Consider the following 26,312-nt stretch of genomic DNA (forward strand, 5'->3'; position numbering starts at 1 on the left):
AGCTAACGTTAGCTGGCTGGCTCGTTAGCTAACGTTATGTAACGTGTGTGATCTTACACTTGTTTACCTAGCTAGGTACATTGTTTCCCTAGCTCGCAAGCTATATGTTTTAAGCTAAAGTGTACTGTTAGCTAGCTAGCTAGATAGCATTAGTTGGCTGGCTCCCTAGCTGATAGTATTCGCTTCCCAGAGCCGTGTGCTGTTCTAGTTAGAGCCTAATGTTAGCTAGCTAACATTGAACATGGTTGGTTAGCTCCCAGCACTGTGACAATGTTGGCACTGTTTGTTGTTTAACTAGCTAACATTTGTTGGCTGGCTCTTTAGCTAACGTTACATGACACGTGTACAACACCCGTTGAATATGGTCGGTGTCAGTAAATGTCCGCAAAAAAACATAATGAAATTGTTGCCAGCAGAGCTGGTTAGGCTGTGTTCATGTTATCCAAAGGTAAACAAATAATCGGCTAGAGCGTCAAGTGTGCGCTTCGAGAGCGAAACGAGATGGGTGAGGCTTAAGCTTAGGGTGAGGGTGTGAACAATGCTGAATGGGTGTAGACAAAGAAGAGCTCTTCACTAGATAGCAGAACATTCAAAGGCGAAAAGGCCATTTCCTCAAAAGTGAGTTTACAAATTGATCAACTTTCAAAGCAGAATTACTTCCATTTTGTAGCTCTGAGTCTCTACTTTTAAATAATGTAAAAAAAAAAAACACAATTTCAAATTTTCCTACATAAGACCGAATCCACGTGGTGAGTCTCAAATGATCGCATCGTACAATAATTACATTTAATTATTGAATATTATCAATGGACACTACTTTGGAAAACCAAAACATACACAGCCTGCCTCTGCTCAACACTTAAACTTAAGTAAGAAATCATTTGGGTGGCTGCTGGGAAAATCTCCCCCACGATAGTCAAGCAATTCCATTCCGTTCCTAATCTAGTCCAGTTGCGGCCTAAACTAGTTTCAAAGCTATCAATAAATAATCTTATTTGTATGCCTAGCAATCACAAATTACTTTGTTTTTAGTTAGGGTTATCCACTCGAACGGCCCTCAAACTAGTAATTACTTGTGGCAAACTCATCTATCATCCTGAGCACCCACTTCTCCCACATGGTGACCTCTGACGTCACCTCCTAAGAAAATGTTCTCTATAATAGCATTTTTGGCAATTAAATGCAACAAAACATTATTTTTTTAAAGTGTGGTTTTTTAACTCTATAATTTGTTAACAAGCATGATAGCTGTACTTTTGGTTTATGGTTGACAGAGCTTGTTGGCCAGTAGCCAAATCAGCGTTTCTCAAAGAGTTCAAATCACATGAATGCATCCAACTGGTATTTATGACTTCACAACTGGTAAATTCCCACCTCCCACATGGGAGGCCCAAGATAACAATCCCGTCACAACACACACTGCAGGGAACATTGTGAATGCTGAACATTGTAAATGGCATTTAATTTTCCCTCTGTACCAAAACCGAACCTTGACCCCAAAACCGCAATACATACCGAACCGTGGGTTTGGTGAACCATTACACACCTAGTATCTGTAAATACAAAACACTGGAGTCCCTCTCTACCCCCCTGCTGGGTGATTGACAGCTGTCAGTCAAACAGGCCCTTAGCTGCCACAATGGTGACTGACAGATAGACATGTGTACTAATAGGAAGGTGAACACAGTACCAATGTATTGACAACCAGGAACACAAACACTTGCCAACAAATACTTGGAAATCCATTTGGCTGATCATTACGGCATCAGCAAACAGCATTGCATGAGTAAAAGGATAGCCACCACACAACCTCCTCACAGCACTGGATAGCTAGCTGGTGGTCCATTCCACAGTGAGTGGTGGCTGATTTGGTTGTTGTGGTTTATTAGGTGGATACACCTGAAATCCTCTTGGTTCCAACTTCTGCCCACTCGTCAGAGCAGGGCATTAAATATGGATACTGTGGACAAGCAGAACACATTTTCTATGTTAATTCAACAAAAAATGACATCAAAGAAGATGGAGAGGCGCAGCGCGTGAATAAACCATGAGAGGACTGGAGCCAAGAGAATCAAATCTCAAAGCCCTGGAGCAAAACTGGGAAGGTGCCACCATTTAGGCGTGCACATATCATCTATCAATGCAACTATCCACAAAACTAAATGCTAGGGCCAGGAGTGTGACCTGATCAGGAAAGATTCTGGACCCTCCCTATATGCTATTAGATAACCTACACTGAGACGTTGTGGCCATGGGGTACAGTAGTGTAGTGCATTAGCTTGGGTGCCAACTTGTTGTAGTAACAGTCTGGCATCCAGAATAATATTGCATAAGATCACATACAACACAGAGCATCAATATTGCATACATTCTTGTAATTTCCCATTCTGTAATTTCTTCCAATGTTTATCATTCTGTTTCTCATCCACTGATATATTGTACAGACAGATGTAGGATCTTAGTTTGACTAGTTTCTCACAGCAGGAAAATAATAATGTTAATTATTGGACATGGACATTTTTGTAGGGGTTGATGTATTTTTTGTAAGTGGAAATTTAGAAGCCTTTTTAAACCTTGCAAACTTGTAGCGTATTCACCTCCTAATGTGCAGGAAATTTCCTGCAACAACAGGGTGATCAAATTAAGATCCTACTTTTGTATATAGAATGGAAAACAAAGCAATAAAACCAGCAGCCCACTCTGATTGATCTCAAAGTATTGTTTACTAAGCTCAGGCAGTTACAGTCTTGGGAACCGATTTCCTTAAAGGTCAAGGCCAATAGCAACCACTAGAACCCACAAGATTAGAACACATACTGTATGTGTTTTACACTGAGTATACCAAATATTAGGAACACCTTGTTAGAGACACTGGAGAAAGCACTTACTATTGGAAAACAAATGGAAGTTGCTCTCGCTGACCTTCATAAACTGCACAGAGCAAGCATCTCAGGGGGCAGGGCTTCACACACTGGCTGAGGCACCAGTACAAAATGTGCAGGAAACCACTGGGGGGTGATGTTGATCTAATTGTGGCTCCAGTGGGCATGCTACAAGAGCATCTACATGTCCAGCAAAGGGGCAACGCTTGTTGTCATTCAGCAGCGGCAGGATAGCGTTGAGCAGATGCAGATCGAAGTTCACCAGTATCCATTAACTTTGTACATGATGACTCAGTTGCGTTCAAGGAAAGTGACTGCTACATTGAGAGTGTTAAAACCTCACTGGTGATTGACACTGGAGCAAAAGTGTCACTTTTGAACAAAGCTACTTACGACCCATTCTTCTCACATGTGCCACTGCAGAGGCCAACAGTATCCCTCTACAGCTACAACCACTCACCGATCTCAATCACTGCCAGTCTTTTAGAACAACAAAACCACACCGGCCACCCAGTTCTATGTTACAACAGATGGCGCTAACATCCTCTGACTGGACTTATTTCCTGCCCTAGGGTTCAAGCTGTCAGATTCAACTGGTGCACATGTGCATCATTTGCCTACACCAGTGCCGACGGAGTACTTACAACTGTTTGAGGGGCTAGGTCACCTCAGAGGTTGACCATCGGCCTACAGTCAACAAAGCGGTAATCCAGCCATTGCGGAGGGTTCCGCTGACCCTTCGGGAGCCCGTTGACAAGGAACTTGACAACTTCCTGGAGGATGACATCATCGAGCTCATTGACCCCTCGCCATGGGTCTCAAACATGGTCATTACGCCCGAGCAAAATGGCAATCTTCGGCTCTGCATGGACCTCAGGGTCGTGAACAAATAGATTATCCCCGACAAGTACCCGCTACCAACCGCTGAGGAGCTCACAACCCATTTTTATGGGTCCACGTTATTCAGCAAACTAGACCTGAGGCAGGGATACCTCCAGGTTCCCCTGCCACATGAGTCGAGATCCCACGGAGTTCATAACATACATACAGGCTGTTCAGGTACAAACGCATGCCATTCAGTCTCAGCTCCGCACCCAGCTCTTTCCAGAATATTATCACTCTTCTCCTGGCAGGCATCCCTGGAGTGTCAATCTATCTGGATGACATTGTGGTGCACGGTGCATCACAGACAGAGCACAATTCTCTCTTGCAGTAGGTGTTTCTTTGAGAACAGAGTCAGAGTCAACACTGAAAAGTCTGTGTTAAGGGGTGTCAGATGTTGAGTTCCTTGGATACAGGCTCTTCAGCCAGGGCATCACCCCCATCCTGTCCCATGTGGATGCCATTTTCACCTTACCTGAGCCTCAGTCAGCAGCACAGCTGGTGTCATTCCTCGGCATTGCACTTACGGTTTCTTCCAAACTATGATGAGACAACAGCACCTCTTCGACGGCTTCTGAAAAAAGACGGACCATAGACATGGACTCGAAATGCTGTGCAGGAGCTTAAAACCTATTAGGGATCGCTTATGCATGAATCCCGTTAGCGGGATAGATTTGACAACATCCAGCGAAATTGCAGAGCGCCTAATTCAAACTACAGAAATATAAATATTCAACATTCACGAAAATATAAGTGTAATACATCAAAATAAAGCTTAATTTCTTGTTAATCCTGCCGCTGTGTCAGATTTCAAAAAGGCTTTACAGCGAAAGCACACCATGCGATTATCTGAGGACAGCGCCCCGCATACAAACACATGAAAATCATTTTTCAACCAGGCAGGTGCGACACGAAAGTCAGAAATAGCCATATAATAAATGCCTTACCTTTGAAGATCATCTTTTTGGAATCGCATATGTCCCAGTGACACAATGAATGGTTGTTTTGTTCAATAAATTTATATCCACAAAATGTCCATTTATTTGGCACGTTTGATTCAGAAATACACCGGTTCCCACATGACTACAAAGTATCTAATAAGTTACCTGTAAACGTCGTCCAAACATTTCAAACAATGTTCCTAATCCAACCTCAGGTATCCTAAAATGTAAATAATCGATAACATTTAAGACGAGATAAACAGTTTCCAATACCGAAGAAAAATTACACGGAGCGAGCTCCTGTTCATGCGCAACAAAATAAGTTTTGGAAAACACAATGACCTCAAAAAAATGTTTCCCTGGATGGATTGTGCTCAGGGTTTTGCCTGCCAAATCAGTTCTGTTACACTCGCAGACATTATTTTTAATAGTTTTAGAAACTTCAGAGTGTTTTCTATCCAAATCTACTAAATATATGCATATGGATCCCGCTGGCATGCAAATTAAATCAGAAAGGTTCATTCGCCTGTGGGGGATCATTTCCTGACCTGTCTGTTCACACCTTCACCTCAACACCAGGCTCAGTTCAGGGTCCTTCCACCAGTCAGGCCTCAAATGCCTGCAGTTCCCCTCACACCAGCTGCACCTCGGAACACTGGGAGACCACAACGGGTCATAGCTCCTCCCTCAAGGCTTAAAATCTATGTGAATGAGAGTGGGGAGGGGGAAATATGGTGTGCTCAGTTGAATATGGTTGCTTTAAGAATGTATCAGGCACGTTGTGCGTGTACAGAGGTGTTAGGATTGGATGAGTGAGTTTTGTACGAGTTGTTAATATGAAGTAAAGACGTTCAGTTTAATTGCACAACAAGCCTCCATGCATTTGTAGCACCCTGTAGATCATCTGTCGGGCAGAGAGAGCGCCCGACAGCTGGTTGTGTGGAGCAGCTTACCTAAGACCGACAGCAGTAGGGGTAGGAAAATGGTAGGACATTTCTTTCCAAGTTAGGATATCTACCAGTAAATGCTAAGACAAGAATAGGTATGGAATCCAGCTTTTCATGTTTGTAAACTGTGTTTCATTCAGTGAGCAATAAAACTGGCATTTTGTGGCTGTGTTGTACTTCTCCTTCAAGGCACTGTCACACTGGATGTCTATGAGCTCCAGTTGTGTCTGGTGGTGCTTTCTCGCTATCGAAAGACAGGGGGCATGATACAACCTCCAGCTCATTCTCAATCTTGCCAAAGTATGCGAAGCGGTGGGAGAACTCAGCATGCAAGTCACTCAATGTGCTACTGTATGTCACAGTGCGGCGCAGCTGTGTGGGCACATTTAGTGCTGCCAGTGTGTTTTGTAACTCGGGGAAGTCATCAGTTTTACCAACCGTATCCAGGAACGTAACAATCTCCGCCCTCAGCTCCCACACACAGCGGAAGACTTTCCCCAGGCTTAGCCAGCGCACATTTGAGTGATATAAAACATCTTGGTGCTCTGCCTCTGTGTCATTGACCAACTCAATGAGCTGACATTCGTTAAGCCCCCTTGCACGTATAAAGTTCACAACAACTTTGACAACATGTCCGAGCTTCTACACGCTTTTACACAGGGCTTCCTGATGAATGATACAGTGGAGAAATATATATTCCTCAGAGTTTGGACTTTCTTCTTTTACTTGTAATATATTTAGTAGCCCAATGTTCTTACCGGTTAGATTTGGTGATCATTCTGTTGTGACCTTAGTAAGTTACTCCACGGTAGAGATACATTTTTTACAAGCAAGCAGACAGACACACTGTCGTATAAGTCTGAGTCGCAAGCAGACACACTGTCGTATAAGTCTGAGTCGCAAGCAGACACACTGTCGTATAAGTCTGAGTCGCAAGCAGACACACTGTCATTTAAGTCTGAGTCGCAAGCAGACACACTGTTGTATAAGTCTGAGTCGCAAGCAGACACACTGTTGTATACATCCCTGGTTGTCCAATCATCAATTCCATTGCAAGAATTGCCTCTGTTATTTCAAAGTTATCATTAATTCTTCTGAAAAAAATTGTAAAAGTTAAGCAATTTCTTTGATGTCAGTACTCTCATGCAGTGCGATAGAAAAGTCCTTTGTTTTCTTTTCAGCTTGGAGGTTAACTGCTCGCCTATCACGTCCACACACCTGGTGATGGTTCTGAGTGATAAGCACATTTTCTCTAATTGGCTTTTACTGACTGTACAAAATATGCTAGCAGTCTCCACTTTACAGTCTTTCACAAATACCCCTTTGGCAAAAAGTTGCTATGCTTTGCAATTTTATCTGCCACTATGTAACTTGACTTAGTTACTGATTCTTGAGTAGAGGACTGTTTAGTAAAAGTAGTTTTTTTACATTTAACCTTTATTTAACTAGGCAAGTCAGTTAAGAACAAATTCTTATTTTTATTTTACAATGACGGACTACCGGGGAACAGGAGCAGAACAACGGATTTTTACCTTGTCAGCTCGGGGATTTGACCTAGCAACCTTTTGGTTACTGGCCCAATGCTCTAACCACTAGGCTACCTGCTTCCCCAAAAGGAAATGATAGTTAGCATGCTTGCTTAAAAAATAACGACTGAGGTTGTATTCCTTCAAAACTGCTAGATTTTCTTGGCATATCAGCCTTCTGTCCCACATTAGTGAAAAAGTATTTTGGTGTCCATTCTTTATTGACCACACGAAATTGAGTCAATTTTTCCCCTTTTCGCCGCACTCATTTTTTATAAATGTTTTCAAGCATGGACAGTGAAAGTAGATTCAAATTGATACGGTGAGCACAGACTGTCTGAATGTAGGTCTAATACCAGCAGCTACTAGGCTACAGTGCCATCGATCGTAGATTTTTCTATAGCATGGAAGAAGTAATTTCTAGGTTAAAAAACCCCCGGGCCGGCTCGCGGGCCGGATTGAAGTGCCTCAACGGGCCGAACTTGGCCCATGGACCATACTTTTCCCTCCTCTGGTGTAGGGCCTACATGTCTACCAATATGTAGCCGTCCAATGTCTATTTGTTCATAAAAATTCCATCACAAGTGCACTAAATAACTGCTAGCCAAAAATATATTTGGCTGGTGTGCACCTGAATTAAATGGTAATTACACAAAAACCTCAATATTTTCCCCCTAAAGGAACATTTGCTATCTAACTGGGAGTCTCCTGAGTGAAAGCATCCAAAGTTCTTCAAAGGTAAATGATTTAATTTGGTTGCTTTTCTTATTTTGGTGAAAATGTTGCCTGCTGCCAGCAGAGCCTAGCATAGCATTATGCCATGATAAACTTACACAAATGCTTGTCTAGCGTTGGCTGTAACGCATATTTTGAAAATCTGAGATGACAGTGTTGTTAACAAAAGGCTAAGCTTGTGTTTGAATATATTTCATTCATTTCATTTGCGATTTTCATGAATAGGAAAAGTTTCTAGGGGTATTTATGTCTGCTGCGTTATGCTAAATCATTTGAGGCTATGATTACGATCCCGGATCTGGGATTGCTATCAAGATTAGGCAATTTTTTTGTTTTTCTATTAAAAAAAGGTGAGTCCTTCTCCCACTTTCTTTTTTTGTTTGTTGCTGTGGTATCATTTTGGTATTAAGTATCGATTTTTCTAATTCTTCCCTCTAGAGCAGGTATTCCCAAACTGGGGTACGCGTACCCCCAGGGGGTTCCATTTGGGTAGGATTTTTTTCTCGCCTGAGTAGCCTCATTACACTGCCAAAAATAAAATTAAACCATCTAGTGTGCAGCGAAATAACAATACAATGTCAAATACAGGAAGCCTAGTCAAATAATTAACATCCAATCACATTAACCGTTACTCTCACGGGAATTCCACTAACTTTCATTCTGTTTGCTCGAAAATTGATAAATGGTCCGCGTCCCATACTATTGTGGAGGACTCTTCCTGCTGCCGCGGATATGGCTGGGACAATACTGGGGGAAAAGGCCAAAAAAAACTATACAAACAATGGCTTCAACAAACAACACTGTTTCACAACGCATCAGTGACATGGCAGGAGACGCTTTGAAACAATTACTGCTTCGCATACAAGCCAGTGAATTCTATGCCTTACAGCTGGATGAGACAACAGACATGGCGGGCCTGGCACAGCTCCTGGTATATGTCCGTTACGTTTATGGGGGGTCAATTAAGGAAGACATCCTCATCTGCAAACCACTGGAAACGAGGACAACAGGAGAAGATATTTTTAATGTAATGTATTTTTTATGAAATCAAATGGACTTTGGTGGTCAAGATCTGTTGGCATCTGTATTGATGGTGCAAAAGCCATGACAGGGACATATAGTGGAGTGTTAACATGCGTGCAAGCAGTTGATCCCGACGCCACTTGGGCACACTGCAGCATCCACTGAGAGGCTCTTGCTGCCAAAGAAATGCCTGACAGCTAGAAAGATGTTTTGGACACTACAGTGAAAATGCTTAACTTTGTTAAAGCAAGGCCCCTGAACTTTCGTGCATTTTCTGGACTATGCAATGATATGGGCTGCGACCATGTAACGCTTTTACAACATACAGAGGAGCGCTGGTTATCAAGGGGCAAAGTATTGACACGTTTTTTAAAATTGAGAGACGAGCTTAAAGTTTTCTTTACTGACCATAATTGTCACTTGTCTGACGGCTTGCATGATGACGAGTTTCTCACAATACTGGCCTATCCGGGTGATGTTATTTCTCACCTGAATGATCTGAATCTAGGATTACAGGGACTCTCCACAACTATATTCTATGTGTGGGACAAAATTGAGGCTATGATTAAGAAGTTCTCGGTCTGCATTAACAAGGACAACATAGGTCTTTCCTTCATTGTATGATTTTTTGTGTGCAAATTAACTCAAGCTTACGGACAATGTCAAAAGTTTCAGAGTGGGTGGCAAGGAATGTTAGCTCTAAATATTTCTAAAACTAAAAGCATTTTATTTTGAACAAAACACTCACTAAACCCTAAACCGACACTAAATGTTGAAAAAAATGATGTGGAAATTGAGCAAGTTGAGATGACCAAACTGCTTGGAGTAACACTAGAGTGTAAACTGTCATGGTCAAAACATATTGATGCAGTAGTACCTAAGATGGGGAGAAGTCTGTCTATAATAAACTATCAACAAGGTTTGCCGCACCTTGACTACTGTTCAGTCGTGTGGTCGGGTGCCACAAAAAAATACTTTGCAATTGGCTCAGAACAGGGCAGCACGGCTGGACCTTGGATGTACACAGAGAGCTAACATTAATAATATGCATGTCAATCTCTCCTGGCTGAAAGTGGAGGAGAGACTGACTTCATCACTACTTTTATTTATGAGAGGTATTGACATGTTGAATGCACCGAGATGTCTGTCTAAACTTCTGTCACACAGTTTGGACACCCATGCATAACCCACAAGAAATGCCACAAGAGGTCTCTTCACAGTCCCCAAGTCCAGAACAGACGAGGCACACAGTACTACACAGAGCCATGACTACATGGAGCTCTATTCCACCTCAAGTAACTGACGCAAGCAGTAAAATTAGATTTAAAAAACAGATAAAAAAACACCTTATGGAACAGCGGGGAATGTGAAGCTACAAACATTGGCACAGACACATGCATATACACACACACACACGATAACATACGCACTATACAGTCGTGGCCAAAAGTTTTGAGAATGACACAAATATTAATTTTCACAAAGTCTGCTGCCTCAGTTTGTATGATGTCAATTTGCATATAAGTCCCTCTTTGCCATGCAAATTAACTGAATCCCAAATAAACATTTCCACTGCATTTCAGCCCTGCCACAAAAGGACCAGCTGACATCATGTCAGTGATTCTCTCGTTAACACAGGTGTGAACGTTGACAAGGACAAGGCTGGAGATCTCTGTGTCATGCTGATTGAGTTTGAATAACAGACTGGAAGCTTCAAAATGAGAGTGGTGCTTGGAATCATTGTTCTTCCTCTGTCAACCATGGTTATCTGCAAGGAAACACGTGTCGTCATCATTGCTTTGCACAAAAAGGGCTTTACAGGCAAGGATATTGCTGCCAGTAAGATTGCACCTAAATCATTAACCTGTGGTGAGAAAAAATTATTGATTATGGTTATATTATTGTTTGTGCCCTGGTCCTATAAGAGCTCTTTGGCACTTCCCACGAGCCGGGTTGTGACAAAAACTCACACACATTCTTATGTTTGATAAATGTATCATATAGTGTGTGTGTGGCAGGCTAACAATGATGGGAGTGTGCAGACCCTGGTGCTAGAGGGGGTATGTAGCTGGAGGTTGAATGTTTGAATGGGTACGGGACTATAAAAAGTTTGGGAACCACTGCTCTAGAGAATTTAGCAGAAAATAGCACGTCACTCCTTTCTTTGCTGTTACAGTCCATCTATCCAAATCAATGTAAAACACAGGAAATGCTCATTTAAAAGATGGCTAGTCCTTATTAGCCTGGTTCTGCATGGAATGCAGGATATTTATGAGACACAAGCCAGGTCAATTATCCAGTTGAAGTCAGAAGTTTACATACACTTAGGTTAGAGTCAATAAAACAAGTTTTTCAACCACTCCACACATTTATTGTTAACAAACTATAGTTTTGGCAAGTCGGTTTGGAAATCTACTTTGTGTCTGACACAAGTAATTTTTCCAACAATTGTTTACAGACAGATTATTTCACTTAGAATTCACTGTATCACAATTCCAGTGGGTCAGAAAGTTACATACACTAAGTTGACTGTGCCTTTAAACAGCTTGGACAATTCCAGAAAATTATGTCATGGCTTTAGAAGCTTCTGAAAGGCTAAATGACATAATTTGAGTCAATTGGAGATGTACCTGTGGATGTATTTCAAGGCTAACCTTCAAACTCGGTGCCTCTTTGCTTGACATCATGGAAAAATCAAAAGAAATCAGCCAAGACCTCAGAAAAATAATTGTAGACCTCCACAAGTCTGGTTCATCCTTGGAAGCAATTTCCAAACACCTGAAGGTACCACGTTCATCTGTACAAACAACAGTACGCAAGTATAAACACCATGGGCCCACGCAGCCGTCATAACACTCAGGAAGGAGATGCGCTCGTCTCCTAGAGATGAACGTACTTTGGTGCGAAAAGTGCAAATCAATCCCAAAACAACAGCAAATGTTGTTGGGGACAAAGATCGTACAAATGGGGACAAAGATCGTACTTTTTGGAGAAATGTCCTCTGGTCTCTTGAAACAAAAATAGAACTGTTTGGCCATAATGACCATTGTTATGTTTGGAGGAAAAAAGGGGAGGCTTTCAAGCCAAAGAACACCCTTCCAAAGGTGAAGAATGGGGGTGGCAGCATCATGTTGAGGGGATGATTTGCTGCAGGAGGGACTGATGCACGTCACAAAATAGATGGCATCATGAGGCAAGAAAATTATGTGGGTATATTGAAGCAACATCTAAAAACATCAGTCAGGAAGTTAAAGCTTGGTCGCAAATGGGTCTTCCAAATGGACAATGACCCCAAGCATACTTCCAAAGTTGTGGCAAAATGGCTTAAGGACAACAAAGTCAAGGTATTGGAGTGGCCCATCACAAAGCCCTGACCTCGATCCTATAGAAAATTTGTGGGCAGAACTGAACAAGCGTGTGACCCAAGTTAAACTATTTAAAGGCAATGCTACCAAATACTAATTGAGTGTATGTAACTTCTGACCCACTGGAAATGTGATGAAAGAAATAAAAGCTGAAATAAATCACTCTCTACTATTATTCTGACATTTCACATTCTTAAAATAAAGTGGTGATCCTAACTGACCTAAGAGATGGAATTTTTACTAGGATTAAATGTCAGGAATTGTGAAAAACTGAGTTTAAATGTATGTATTATTTATTTTAAACAAAAATAGTGCGACCAAATCATGTGCTGGTGCCACCAACTGAAAACGTTTTTGAAAAGGTTTGTGTAGAAACCTGAAGAGATCTGGGTTGTTTAAGTCCCGGCTCAGCTAAGTGTATTACTAAATGGACTGGAGCTGTACGTTTCCCCTCCTGTTTTGGCTCGGGGGGACAATTGAGAGAGAATTTTGTATGAGTCAGCCCTGGAAATAACATCCTGATGATTGTGACCTGCAGAAAAGGTGCATTAACAAAGATCAGGCAGAGCCCGCTGCAATCCCGTTAATAAAATGTGCCTGTTTCTCCTTTATGTCCTAATTTCTCTCCTTTCACTATCAAGCCTTTGATTCTGGGAGCTCTGCCTACACAGTCCTTGCAGTCCTTATACTGTAGATACACACGCCCACGTATGTACGCTGCAGCTGTTTTTACTGCTGCAAAGGCAGACACACACAGCGAAACAGTCACAAACAGAAACAGTGATATAAACACTAACACATGCCAACAGTAAATAATCCATCTGTCTTTGTAAAATCACTGAATAATAACAAATCTGAAATGTACTGAAATGTAAGGAGTTTGACTGTGTTGTCTGACATGTTGTTTTATGTGAGTGTGTCTGTGAGACAGCTTTCTTCCTGCCAGAGATGACTATGATGGCGCCGACAGAGATGTCGCCTCGCTTCGCGTTCTTAGGTGCATCAAAGCTGGGACTGAGAGATTGAAAAACAAGCTTCTATCTCAAGGCCATCAGACTGTTAAATAGCCACCACTAACTCAGAGAGGCTGCTGCCTAAACTGGGAACTTTAATAAATGGATCCCTAGTCACTTTAAACAATAACACTTTAAATAATGGCACTTCAATAATGTTTACATATCTTACTTTACCCATATCACATGTATATACTGTATTTTATTTAATCTACTGCACCTTGCCTATGCCGCTCGGCCATCGGTCATCCATATATGTACATATTTTCATTCACCCCTTTAGATGTGTGTGTATTAGGTAGTTGGTGGGGAATTGTTAGATTACTTGTTAGATTTGTGTTTAGTAGGTAGTTGTGGGAGTTTAGATATTACTGCACTGCTGGAACTAGAAGCACAAGCATTTCGCTACACTCGCATTAACATCTGCTAACCATGTGTATGTGACCAATAAAATGTCATTTTGATTCATTATTTTTTATTTTTTTGAGTTAGTGGGTGAGAGATTAGGAGAGCTAAGCTGGAGAGGAGGTGGGCTGTTGGACCGTGGCGTGGGAGAGCTCCAGGGAGCAATGGGAGCAGCTCTGCACTTAACCTGTTTTCCTGACAGCCAACATGTAGCCTGGTCTCTGGGAGCCGATAGAGCCTACAGTCTAGAGAGGCAAGGGCCCTGGGAGACAGACAGGCAGGCGGGCTGGGCATATGGCCAGTGGGAGAAAACACATGTACTGGAGTATGGCAGAATGCATGAAATCCACTGTGCCAGCTCACCCACTTAACCCTTCTGTTGTATTGTCAGTCTTTCTAATGCCAGGAAGCCTCTCACTGGCTCTTGTGCTAAAACTCTAAATGGATTTTACTTTCCTTTTAGAGATATGACGAGGCCCTCTCGTCTCCTCCCCACCCTGCTCAATTAATCATACCCAGGCACTACTCTTGTCCCACACTCCAGCTTCACACCAGCCCTCTAATTTTCCCTCCATGATTCACTAGCCTAGCCATGGCCCCTATGCATAAGCTACTGACAGCGCTAACCCCGCTAACACACAGCCCAGTACATCACTCACACATTGACTCCTCAGCTAAAGGATGTTAATGGTAGCGAGTCCGTGGACAGACAGACTGGGGCAGAGGGTTTACTGACCTGGCACAGTGCCCAGGTCAACTGCTCAGCAGCTGATGGACTCTGACGAGCAGTGTTATGGGCCTCACGCAGGCGAAGGAGAGCGGAGCATGGCACTTCCACCGCCCTGAGTAGGAGAGGATGCTGCTTCCACCGCCCTGACATCAGCTATAGGCAGGCTGGTGGACACATACACTGCCCATGGTTATGTAACAGAAGGCATAATGTGGTGTGAGATTATCACTTGGTTTGATGGCTACATCCTTTTTGCTGATCTGTTTCCACTTGGTGTAGTAGCTCCCTTAGTCATGGAACACCAAGGTGAAAGGCTACCATTAGCCTTCAACAGATCTCATAATGTAGTTCTGAGTTCAGGTTTTATCGTGGTCTAGCATGGTGCTGAAAGTAATGCATAATGTCATGTCAACAGCCAAACCCATTCAAGCTTTTCAATAATTATCTACACGTGACAAGTGTGTATATGTGGCTATTTTGGGACTATCTGATGTGCTGACAGGGCTGTATCAGTGCAGTGGGCAGAGACCAAGTTGCGTGTTGCTCTCTTGCCTTCCTCCTCTTTGCCCACCAATGCACCTCTACAACAGATGGAGGGCTCAACACATCAAAGAGTCACTACCATGCCATACTGGCACTGTTGGCATCACCCTAGCAACTGTCAGCACAAACATGGTCAGTGTGCCCAGGGGAAAGAAATCCTTGTCAACTACCTATAATCATCATCTCCAGCACCAAACCAGTGTCTACATATTTCTCTGTGACATCACATGGTAGGATTGAAAGTAAGTTATTTTAAAAGGAAGGTAGGTATTTTTATTTTTTTAAAGGAAGGTATTTGCTTTCTCTCCACATCACCACAAATCTCAAAGTTTTAATATCTTTTAACTTTATATATTTTTCTACAAAACTTAGAAATGTTGACTCTGGTATTGTGGTTGGGATAATGAAAATGAGGTTGAAAAGTGTTGGAGTTGGCCTTTAACAGCTGACGAGAAATCTGCACACCCAAAATGTATATGGTAAGGCCTGAACCCCAGCACTCCACTTGCTCCCCAGCTAGATCCATAACACACACACACACACACACACACACACACACACACACACACACACACACACACACACACACACACACACACACACACACACCAATCATATCACATCCAGGGCATTGCGCATGCAGAGGGATGCCTCTGAATGAATCCATGTGTGTAAATGTCATCAGTAAATGTCAATAGCTTTTCTGGGGCCAGGCCTGAGGACATGGAGGCTCAGTATATGACCCACACCTACCTTCATTTCCTGCCCCTTCATCCATTCTTCATCTGCTCAAAAGAAATCCTCTGCTTAGCGTGATGAATTAAACAACACATTCAGCAGAGAGATGGAGGATTTTAGACAAAGACAGAGTAGAACAGAGGACGTTTTGTGAGCATAGGACTGCAGTTATCTACAAAGGGACATAAGGGAAACTGCTGTGGGCAGGTATCGTGAAAATTAATTTTCATGTATGAGGTACGCACACATCCTAATTGGCGAGGTGCAGGCTGAGGAAATGTACATTTTCAAGAAATAATTTGTTTCAGAGCAAGAGTGTGTCACTACATCCTATGTCTCATGAAAAGAAAAGCAGTGGAAGATTGGTGCCAAAGAGGATGACTGCAATTTTACGATCCCGTAACCAATTGTGCTATTGTGTATGTTTTTTCAAGTTATTTGTAACTTATTTGGTACATAATTTTTCTGCCACTGTGTCTTATGACCGAAAAGAGCTTCTAGATATCAGGACAGCAATTACTCACCCCATACTGGAGGAAAACATTTTTTCTTCAACGAGTCAGACGGGAAGGATTTACTTCAGACGCCCGACAAGGCCCTCATCGCCGTCATTCACAGGAGAAGGAGATGGAGGTATCGGGGACAAAGGTCCGAGTGCCTTGTAAGTGCCTTGTATACGATGCCAAGAGGGTAATCTACCTTTACCATAGGTCCTGTTAGCCAACTTACAATCAATCAATAATAAAATAGATGGAACTACGATCATGTATATCCTGCCAACGGAACATTAAAAACTGTAACATCTTATGTTTCACAGAGTCGTGGCTGAACGACGACATGAATACAGCTGGTGGGTTTTAAGCTTTTTCGGCAGGATAGAACAGCGTCCTCTGGTAAGACAAGGGGTGGCGGTCTATGTATATTTGTAAACAACAGCTGGTGCATGAAATCTAAGGAAGTCTCAAGGTTTTGTTCGTCTGAGGTAGAGTATCTCATGATAAGCTGTAGAACACACTATTTACTAAGAGAGTTTTCATCTGTATTTTTCGTAGTTGTCTATATACCACCACAAACCGACACTGGCACTAAGACCGCACTCAATGAGCTGTATACAGCCATAAACAAACAGGAAAACGCTCATCCAGAAACGTAGCTCCTAGTGAACGGGGACTTTAATGCAGGGAAACTTAAATCCTTTTACCTCATTTCTACCAGCATGTTAAATTTGCAACCAGAGGGAAAATAACTCTAGACCACCTTTGCTCCAAACATAGAGATGTGTACAAAGCTCTCCCTCGCCCTCCACTTGGCATATCTGACCATAATTCTATCCTCCTGATTCCTGCTTACAAGCAAAAACTAAAGCAGGAAGCACCAGTGACACGGTCAATAAGAAAGTGGTCAGATGAAGCAGATGCTAAGCTACAGGACAGTTTTGCTAGCGCAGACTGGAATATGTTCCGGGATTCTTCTGATGGCATTGAGGAGTACACCACAACAATAAGTGTATCGATGACGTCATCCCCACAGTGACCGTACGCACATACCCCAACCAGAGGCCATGGACTACAGGCAACATCCACACTGAGCTAAAGGGTAGAGCTGCCACTTTCAAGGAGTGGCACTCTAACCCGGAAGCTTACAAGAAATCCCGCTATGCCCTCCGACGAACCCTCAGACATGCAAAGCGTCAATACAGCACTAAACTTGAATCGTACTACACCGGCTCCGACGCTCGTCGGATGTGTCAGGGCTTGCAAACTATTAGAGACTACAAAGGGAAGCACAGCCGTGAGGTGCCAAGTGACACGAGTCTACCAGATGAGCTAAATTACTTCTATGCTCGCTTCGAGGCAAGTAACACTGAACCATGCATGAGAGCATCAACTGTTAAGGATGACTGTGTGATCACTCTCTCCGTAGACGATGTGAGTAAGACCTTTAAACAGGTCATCATATCCCAGAAACCCTAGACTCACTCCAATTTGCATACTGCCAGACCGCATACTGCCAGACCGATTACCAGGACGTGTAGTCCGAGCATGTGCTGACCAACTGGTAATTGTCTTCACTGCCATTGTCAACCTGTCCCTGACTGAGTATGTAATACATACATTTTTCCAGGAGACCACCATAGTCCCTGTGCCCAAGAACACTAAGGTAACCTGCCCACATCTGTAGCCATGAAGTGGTTCGATAGGCTGGTCATGGCTCACAACAACGCCATTATCCCAGAAACCCTAGACTCACTCCAATTTGCATACTGCCCCAAAAGATCCACAGATGATGCAATCTCTATTGCACTCAACACCTATGTGAGAATGATATTCATTGACTACAGCTAAGCATTCAGCACCATAATGCCCTCAAAGCTCATCACTAAGCTAAGGACCCTGGGACTAAACACCTCCCTCTGCGACTGTTTCCTGGACTTCCTGACATGCCGCCCCCAGGTGGTAAGGGAAGGTAACAGCACATCCTCCATGCTGATCCTCAACACGGGGGCCCCTCAGGGGTGTGTGCTCAGTCCCCTCCTGTACTCCCTGTTCACTCATGACTGCATGACCAGGCACGACTCCAACACCATCATCAAGTTTGCCAATGACACAACAGTGATAAGTCTGATCACCAACAACGATGAGACAGCCTAGAGGGAGGAGGTCAGAAACCTGGCCGTGTGGTGCCAGGACAACAACCTCTCCCTCAATGTGATCAAGACAAAGGAGATGATTGTGGACTAAAGGAAAGGGAGGACCGAGCACACCACCATTCTCATCGACGGGGCTGTAGCCCCCGTAGCCCAAAATTTGCAAATAAATTCATTAAAAATCCTACAATGTGATTTTCTGGATTTTTTTCTCATTTTGTCGGTCATAGTTTAAGTGTACCTATGATGAAAATTACATGCCTCTCTCATCTTTTTAAGTGGGAGAACTTGCACAATTGGTGGCTGACTAAATACTTTTTTGACCCACAATATGTACCACATAGGAATGAAGAGGACTCCAATTATAGTGTATGGTACATACCATGATGTAGTTGTGGAGCTCGGGGTAGACTTTGTAGGACGCCAGCCAGTGGGACAGGGGGGTGGTGGAGGGGAAGGTGGTGGTCACAGCCAGGGACACCTCAGGAAGGGACAGCATCTTGAAGCCAAACTTTTCGTACAGCTTCTGGAGCTCCTCGTCAGGCTGCTCTTCTCCCTCGTTCAGGATACTGCCCACGATGTAGCGACACTGGTCATCAGGCACCTGAGAGAGAGAGAGAGAGAGAGAGGAGAGAGAGGGGGGGGATACAAGATGAGACCAAAAAGTGATTTCAATATTCTGCTCAGTACATATAAATCCCCATCCATCCTCCCAGCCCGCCAGTCAGACCAGCTCGTACAAGAAAACAACAGAAGGCAGAAGGAATGGGAGAATCTTTAAACAGCAGTGTGTGCGTGTACATCAGACAGTAAGCTGTCAATCACACCGGGCTCCAGCCTGGCTGCAGGCTTTCTGGTAGATGGTGAGACAGTGATATAAGAGTGACACGAGGCCAGATTTCAGAGACATGGCTGGTTGGCTGGGCGCTGCTGCTGTAGGCCTGTGAAGGTCTATGTGACTGGTGCCGTCTGTGGAGGCTGGCATGGCACAGGGTCACAGATGGCATCCAGCGCTACTCATCAACATCGCTGACAGCCCCATACACACATCTTATAATTACACCATTCACAATTCATCCCCCTTTTCTCCTTTCTCTCCCCCTAGCCACACTTATTCAATACAAGTTTTCACACCATAAAGAAACCAGGCTAGGACCTGGTACAGGGGAATACAAGGTCAAGCGATGGTGAAAAAAAGTTACCATTCTCCAGGTATGAGCTATACCCCTCAACCAACTAACATCCCTTTAATATCCTTACACCTCTTCCCCACCAGTGGCTGGGCCATACAAGTATTATAATGAGTGACGGTGTCTGTATTCTACGGTCTGTATTATGTGAGCGGTCTGTATTATGTAAGCGGGCTGTCCGTCGGATCTGCTGCGGTCTTCTTCACATGCAACATCAGATGACAGGGAATTATTCTGTCAAGACCGTACTAGTTATATTTGATCTACTGCTCCGCTTTAAGCCAGTGCCAACAAAGCCATTCACAAAGGCTGTGTTCCCAGCAGCTTAGTACACAATCAACACCAAACGGTCCATATGGACACTGCTTTGGTCCAGGATGTGGATGTACACTGTAAGTTATGTTGACCTTCCTACATGATAAAAGGTGTTGTCAACAGGGCTTGTGTATAATGACTGTCCCCTGTCAACACTGCCAGGCTATAATAAGACACTGCTACATCCATTTAAATAAAAGGAGAGAGAAATGACCGCTGCCCTCCCATGGCCTATCTAACCATCTCTCTCTCCCTCCCTCATTCCCTCGCTCTCTAGACTCATAAACGGGCCGGCTTGTTGCCCAAACGTAGCCCTCGCTTGCTAATGATGTCATTCAGAGCTCCTATCACTCACAGCCCACACACATACGCACACACATACGCGCACACACACACACACACTCGCCCCCCCCATCCTCAAACAGTCACAGACACAAACAGCAACACTGCTTCTCATCTCTCCTCCAGTCCAGATAACACACCCCAGAGCCTCAGAAAACCAATTCAGCACATTCTTTATTTATTTTTTATTTCAACAGGTAGGCCAGTTGAGAACAAGTTCTCATTTACAACTGCGACCTGGCCAAGATAAAGCAGTGCGACAAAAACAACAACACAGAGTTACATATGGGATAAACAAACATACAGTCAATAACACAATAGAAAAGCCTGTATACAATGTAAGCAAATGAAGTAAGGAGGTAAGGCAATAAATAGGCCAATAGTGGCGAAGTAATTACAATTTAGCAATTTACACTGGAGTGATATATGTGCAGATGAGGATGTGCAAGTAGAGATACTGGTGTGCAAAAGAGCAGAAAAACAAAAACAAATATGGGGATGAGGTAGGAAGTTGGTTGGATGGGCTATTTACAGATGGACTGTGTACAGCTGCAGCAATTGGTAAGCTGCTCTGACAGCTGACGCTTAAAGTTAGTGAGGGAGATATAAGTGTCCAGCTTCAGTGATTTTTGAAATTCGTTCCAGTCATTGGCAGCAGTGAACTGGAAGGAAAGGCAGCCAAAGGAAGTGTTGGCTTTGGGGATGACCAGTGAAATGTACCTGCTGGAGTGCGTGCTACGGGTGGGTGTTGCTATGGTGACCAGTGAGCTGAGATAAGGCGGAGCTTTACCTAGCAAAGACTTATAGATGACCTGGAGCCAATGGGTTTGGAGGCTATTTTGTAAATGACATCGCCGAAGTCAATGATCGGTAAGATAGTCAGTTTTACGAGGGTATGTTTGGGAGCATGAGTGAAGGAGGCTTTGTTGTGAAATAGGAAGCCGATTCTAGATATACAGTGGGGCAAAAATGTATTTAGTCAGCCACCAATTGTGCAAGTTCTCCCACTTAAAAAGATGAGGCCTATAATGTAGGTACACAGGCCTGTAAATAGGTACACTTCAACTATGACAGACAAAATGAGAAAAAAAATCCAGAAAATCACATTGTAGGATTTTTAATGAATTTATTTGCAAATTATGTTGGAAAATAAGTATTTGGTCACCTACAAACAAGCAAGATTTCTGGCTGTCACAGACCTGTAACTTCTTCTTTAAGAGGCTCCTCTGTCGTCCACTCGTTACCTGTATTAATGGCACCTGTTTGAACTTGTTATCAGTATAAAAGACACCTGTCCACAACCTCAAACAGTCACACTCCAAACTCCACTATGGCCAAGACCAGAGCTGTCAAAGGACACCAGAAACAACATTGTAGACATGCACCAGGCTGGGAAGACTGAATCTACAATAGGTAAGCAGCTTGGTTTGAAGAAATCAACTGTGGGAGCAATTATTAGGAAATGGAAGACATACAAGACCACTGATAATCTCCCTCGATCTGGGGCTCCACGCAAGATCTCACCCTGTGGGGTCAAAATGATCACAAGAACGGTGAGCAAAAATCCCAGAACCACACGGGGGGACCTAGTGAATGACCTGCAGAGAGCTGGGACCAAAGTAACAAAGCCTACCATCAGTAACACACTATGCCGCCAGGGACTCAAATCCTGCAGTGCCAGACGTGTCCCCCTGCTTAAGCCAGTACATGTCCAGGCCCGTCTGAAGTTTGCTAGAAAGCATTTGGATGATCCAGAAGAAGATTGGGAGAATGTCATATGGTCAGATGAAACCAAAATATAACTTTTTGGTAAAAACTCAGCTCGTCGTGTTTGGAGGACAAAGAATGCTGAGTTGCTTCCAAAGAACACCATACCTACTGTGAAGCATGGGGGTGGAAACATCAGGACGACTGATCTGTGTAAAGGAAAGAATGAATGGGGCCATGTATCGTGAGATTTTGAGTGAAAACCTCCTTCCATCAGCAAGGGCATTGAAGATGAAACGAGGCTGGGTCTTTCAGCATGACAATGGTCCCAAACACACCATCCGGGCAACAAAGGAGTGGCTTCGTAAGAAGCATTTCAAGGTCCTGGAGTGGCCTAGCCAGTCTCCAGATCTCAACCTCATAGAAAATCTTTGGAGGGAGTTGAAAGTCCGTGTTGCCCAGCAACAGCCCCAAAACATCACTGCTCTAGAGGAGATCTGCATGGAGGAATGGGCCAAAATACCAGCAACAGTGTGTTGGCTAAGCTTTTGTTTGAATATATTTATTTCATTTCATTTGCGATTTTCATGAATAGGAAAAGTTGCGTTATGGTAATGTGCTTGAGGCTATGATTACGCTCCCGGATACGGGATTGCTAGTCGCAAGAAGTTAAAGAAGAAGTTACAGGTCTGTGAGAGCCAGAAGTCTTGCTTGTTTGTTATTGATCAAATACTTATTTTCCACCATAATTTGCAAATAAATTTATTAAAAATCCTACAATGTGATTTTCTGGATTTTTTTTTCTCATTTTGTCTGTCATAGTTGAAGTGTACCTATGATGAAAATTACAGGCCTCTCTCATCTTTTTAAGTGAGAGAACTTGCACAATTGGTGGCTGACTAAATACTTTTTTGCCCCACTGTATTCTAAGTCAGAACCATCCAGAGTAGTGATGCTAGTCGGGCGGGTGGGTGAGGGCAGCAATCAGTTGAAAAGCATGCATTTAGTTTTACTAGCATTTAAGAGCAGTTGCCATGGAATGAGTGTTGTATGGTGTTGAAGCTTGTTTGGAGGTTTGTTAACAGTGTCCAAAGAAGGGCCAGATGTATACAGAATGGTGTCGTCTGCGTAGATGTGGATCAAAGAATTACCCGCAGCAAGAGTGACATATACACAGAGAAAAGAGTCAGCCCAAGAATTGAACCCTGTGGCACCCCCATAGAGACTTTAGAAAGGCAGGGCAGGGTGGACATAGGTCTGTAACAGTTTGGATCTAGAGTGTTTCCCCCTTTGAAGAGGGGGATGACCGTGGCCGCTTTCCAATCTTTAGGAATCTCAGACGATACAAAAGACCTAGTTGAACAGGCTAGTATTAGGGGTTGCAACAATGGCAGCAGAAAATTTTAGGAAGAGAGGGTCCAGATTGTCTAGCCCAACTGATTTGTTGGGATCCAGATTTTGCAGCTCTTTCAGAACATCAGCTGTCTGGATTTGGGTGAAGGAGAACAACATGTGTGATCACACAACAACGTGTGATCTTCCGTCATCATGAAGTGCTTTGAGAGACTAGTGAAGGATCATATCACCTCCACCCTACCTAACACCCTAGACCCACTCCAATTTGCTTATTACCCCAACAGGTCTACAATAGGTCCACAATCGCAATCAAACTGCCCTAACCCATCTGGACAAGAGGAATACCTATGTAAGAATGCTACAGCTCAGCATTTAACACCATAGTACCCTCCAAACTCGTCATTAAGCTCGGGACCCTCGCCCTGTGTAACTGGGTCCTGGACTTCCTGACGGGATGCCCCCAGGTGTTAAGGGTAGGAAACAACATCTCCACCCCGCTGATCCTCAACACTGGGGCCCCACAAGGGTGCGTTCTCAGCCCTCTCCTGTACTCCCTGTTCACCCATGACCATGCACACCTCCAACTCAATCATCAAGTTTGCAGCCAACACTACAGTGGTAGGCTTGATTGCCAACAACAATGAGACGGCCTACAGGGAGGAGGTCAGGGCCCTCAGAGTGTGGTGTCAGGAAAATAACCTCTCACTCAATGTCAACAAAACAAAGGAGATGATTGTGGACTTCAGGAAACAGCAGAGGGAGCACCCCCCTATCCACATCGACGGGACAGTAGTGGAGAAGGTGGAAAGTTAAGTTCCTCGGCGTACACATCACGGACAAACTGAAATGGTCCACCCACACAGACAGCGTGATGAAGAAGGCGCAACATGAAGAAGTGCCTCTTCAACCTCAGGAGGCTGAAGAAATTTGGCTTGTCACCAAAAACACTCAAACTTTTACAGATGCACAATCCAGAGAATCCTGTTGGGCTGTATCAAGTGTCAAAGGCAGTCAAGTCTGGGGTGAACCAAGGGCTATATCTGTTCTTAGTTCTACATTTTTTTGAAAGGGGCATTTTTATTTAAGACACTTTTAACGAACAACCAGGCATCCTCTACTGATGGGATGAGGTCAATATCCTTCCCGGATACTCGGGCCAGGTTGATTAGAAAGGCCTGCTGGCAGAAATGTTTTAGGGAGCGTTTGACAGTGATGAGGGTTGGTCATTTGACCGCGGACCCATAACAGACGCAGGCAATGAGGCAGTGATCGCTGAGATCCTGCTTGAAAACAGCAGAGGTGAATTTAGAGGGCAAGTTGGTCAGGATGATATCTATGAGGGTGCCCATGTTTACGGATTTGGGGTTGTAGGGTATGTTCCTTGATCATTTGTGTGAGATTGGGGGCATCTAGCTTAGATTGTAGGATGGCCGGGGTATTAAGCATATGCCAATTTAGGTCACCTAGCAGTATGAACTGTGACGATAGATGAGGGACAATCAATTCACATATGGTGTCCAGGGCACAGCTGGGAGCTGAGGGGGGTCTATAACAAGAGCCAACAGTGAGGGACTTATTTCTGGAGAGATGGATCCTTAAAAGTAGAAGCTCGAACTGTTTGGGCATAGACCTGGATAGTATGACAGAACTCTGCAGGCCCTCTCTACAGTAGATTGCAATTCCAACCCCTTTAGCAGTTCTGTCTTGACGGAAAATGTTGTAATTGGGGATGGAAATGTAAGAATTTTTGGTGGTCTTCCTAAGCCAGGATTCAGACACATCTGGCTTAGCAGAGCGTGCTAAAGCAGTGAATAAAGCAAACTTAGGGATGAGGCGTCTGATGTTAACATGCATGAACCCAAGGCTTTTACGGTTGCAGAAGTAAACAAATGAGAGCGCCTGGAGACACACAGGGCCTGGGTTAACCTCTAAATCATCAGAGGAACAGAGGGGGAGTAGGATGAGGGTATGATGAGAAGCTCATCGACACAGATTAATCACACGGTGTAAACTCAACCACATCTCCACCACCAAGAACATCAGCCAGAATTTACACAAACTGCCAGAACCTGAAGCTGTGATTCTTATGTGCAACTTTAACAGTCATTGTTTATTCTTCCCCCATGCTTTAAACCAGTATTAATCTTGTTTCCTAATGCAGACTCATCGGGCTGACTTTAGTGCCCATGGGACTCCAAGATAGCTTTGTTTCAGAAATGGTGCCCTTCTCCTTCTCTCTGCCCCGGTTCCTCTTTAAGCCAGGTCTCCTGAGACCTGTTGAGAAGAAAAGTAATTTTGAAAGAAATTCTTTACTTGGAGGTGATAGGGCCTTTTCTGACGGATGGGGGCTCTCCAACAATAGAAAGGTAGGGCTGGCCGTGGTAGTTCTTTATTAGCAGACACGTAATGAGGATTTACTCTCCTCATATTCCCCGCTCCTGGGCCCTCTGTGCTCTTCCCTCCCCTCTCCCACTTCTGGGAATTAATTCTTCTCAATAATCGGCCCGCTTTCAAAACGCTCATCGCTAAAGCGTTAGCGCTTTTGGGAGGACTGGGTGGGGGCATACACACATACTTGTTTTTCAGCTAGGAGGAGAGAGGCCCAAACTCTCTATTACAGTCCCAGAAGAGAAGAGAGGTACATAATGATGGAGCTCCATGCACTCTGCCTAGCCAATAATCACACCCATGAAAATGTAACAGCCAGGTAGGCCAACAATCAACTACAGTGCCTTGCGAAAGTATTCGGCCCCCTTGAACTTTGCGACCTTTTGCCACATTTCAGGCTTCAAACATAAAGATGTAAAACTATATTTTTTTGTGAAGAATCAACAACAAGTTGGACACAATCATGAAGTGGAACGACATTTATTGGATATTTCAAACTTTTTTAACAAATCAAAAACTGAAAAATTGGGCGTGCAAAATTATTCAGCCCCTTTACTTTCAGTGCAGCAAACTCTCTCCAGAAGTTCAGTGAGGATCTCTGAATGATCCAATGTTGACCTAAATGACTAATGATGAT

At 43.7% G+C, this 26,312-nt stretch overlaps 1 protein-coding gene across 1 annotated transcript in view; it reads right to left on the bottom strand.

The window, feature by feature from the left end:
- The window catches only part of LOC110494271 (testis-expressed protein 264), a 157,234-nt gene that overhangs the window by 91,708 nt on the left and 39,214 nt on the right, over positions 1–26,312 (bottom strand). Inside the window, exon 2 of the mRNA XM_021569215.2 lies at positions 18,760–18,981. Within this exon, the coding sequence (XP_021424890.1) occupies positions 18,760–18,981 (222 nt within the window). The remainder of the gene's footprint in view (positions 1–18,759; positions 18,982–26,312) is intronic.

This window comes from Oncorhynchus mykiss, chromosome 17 (genome assembly GCF_013265735.2).
Source record: "Oncorhynchus mykiss isolate Arlee chromosome 17, USDA_OmykA_1.1, whole genome shotgun sequence".
NCBI lineage: Eukaryota > Metazoa > Chordata > Actinopteri > Salmoniformes > Salmonidae > Oncorhynchus > Oncorhynchus mykiss.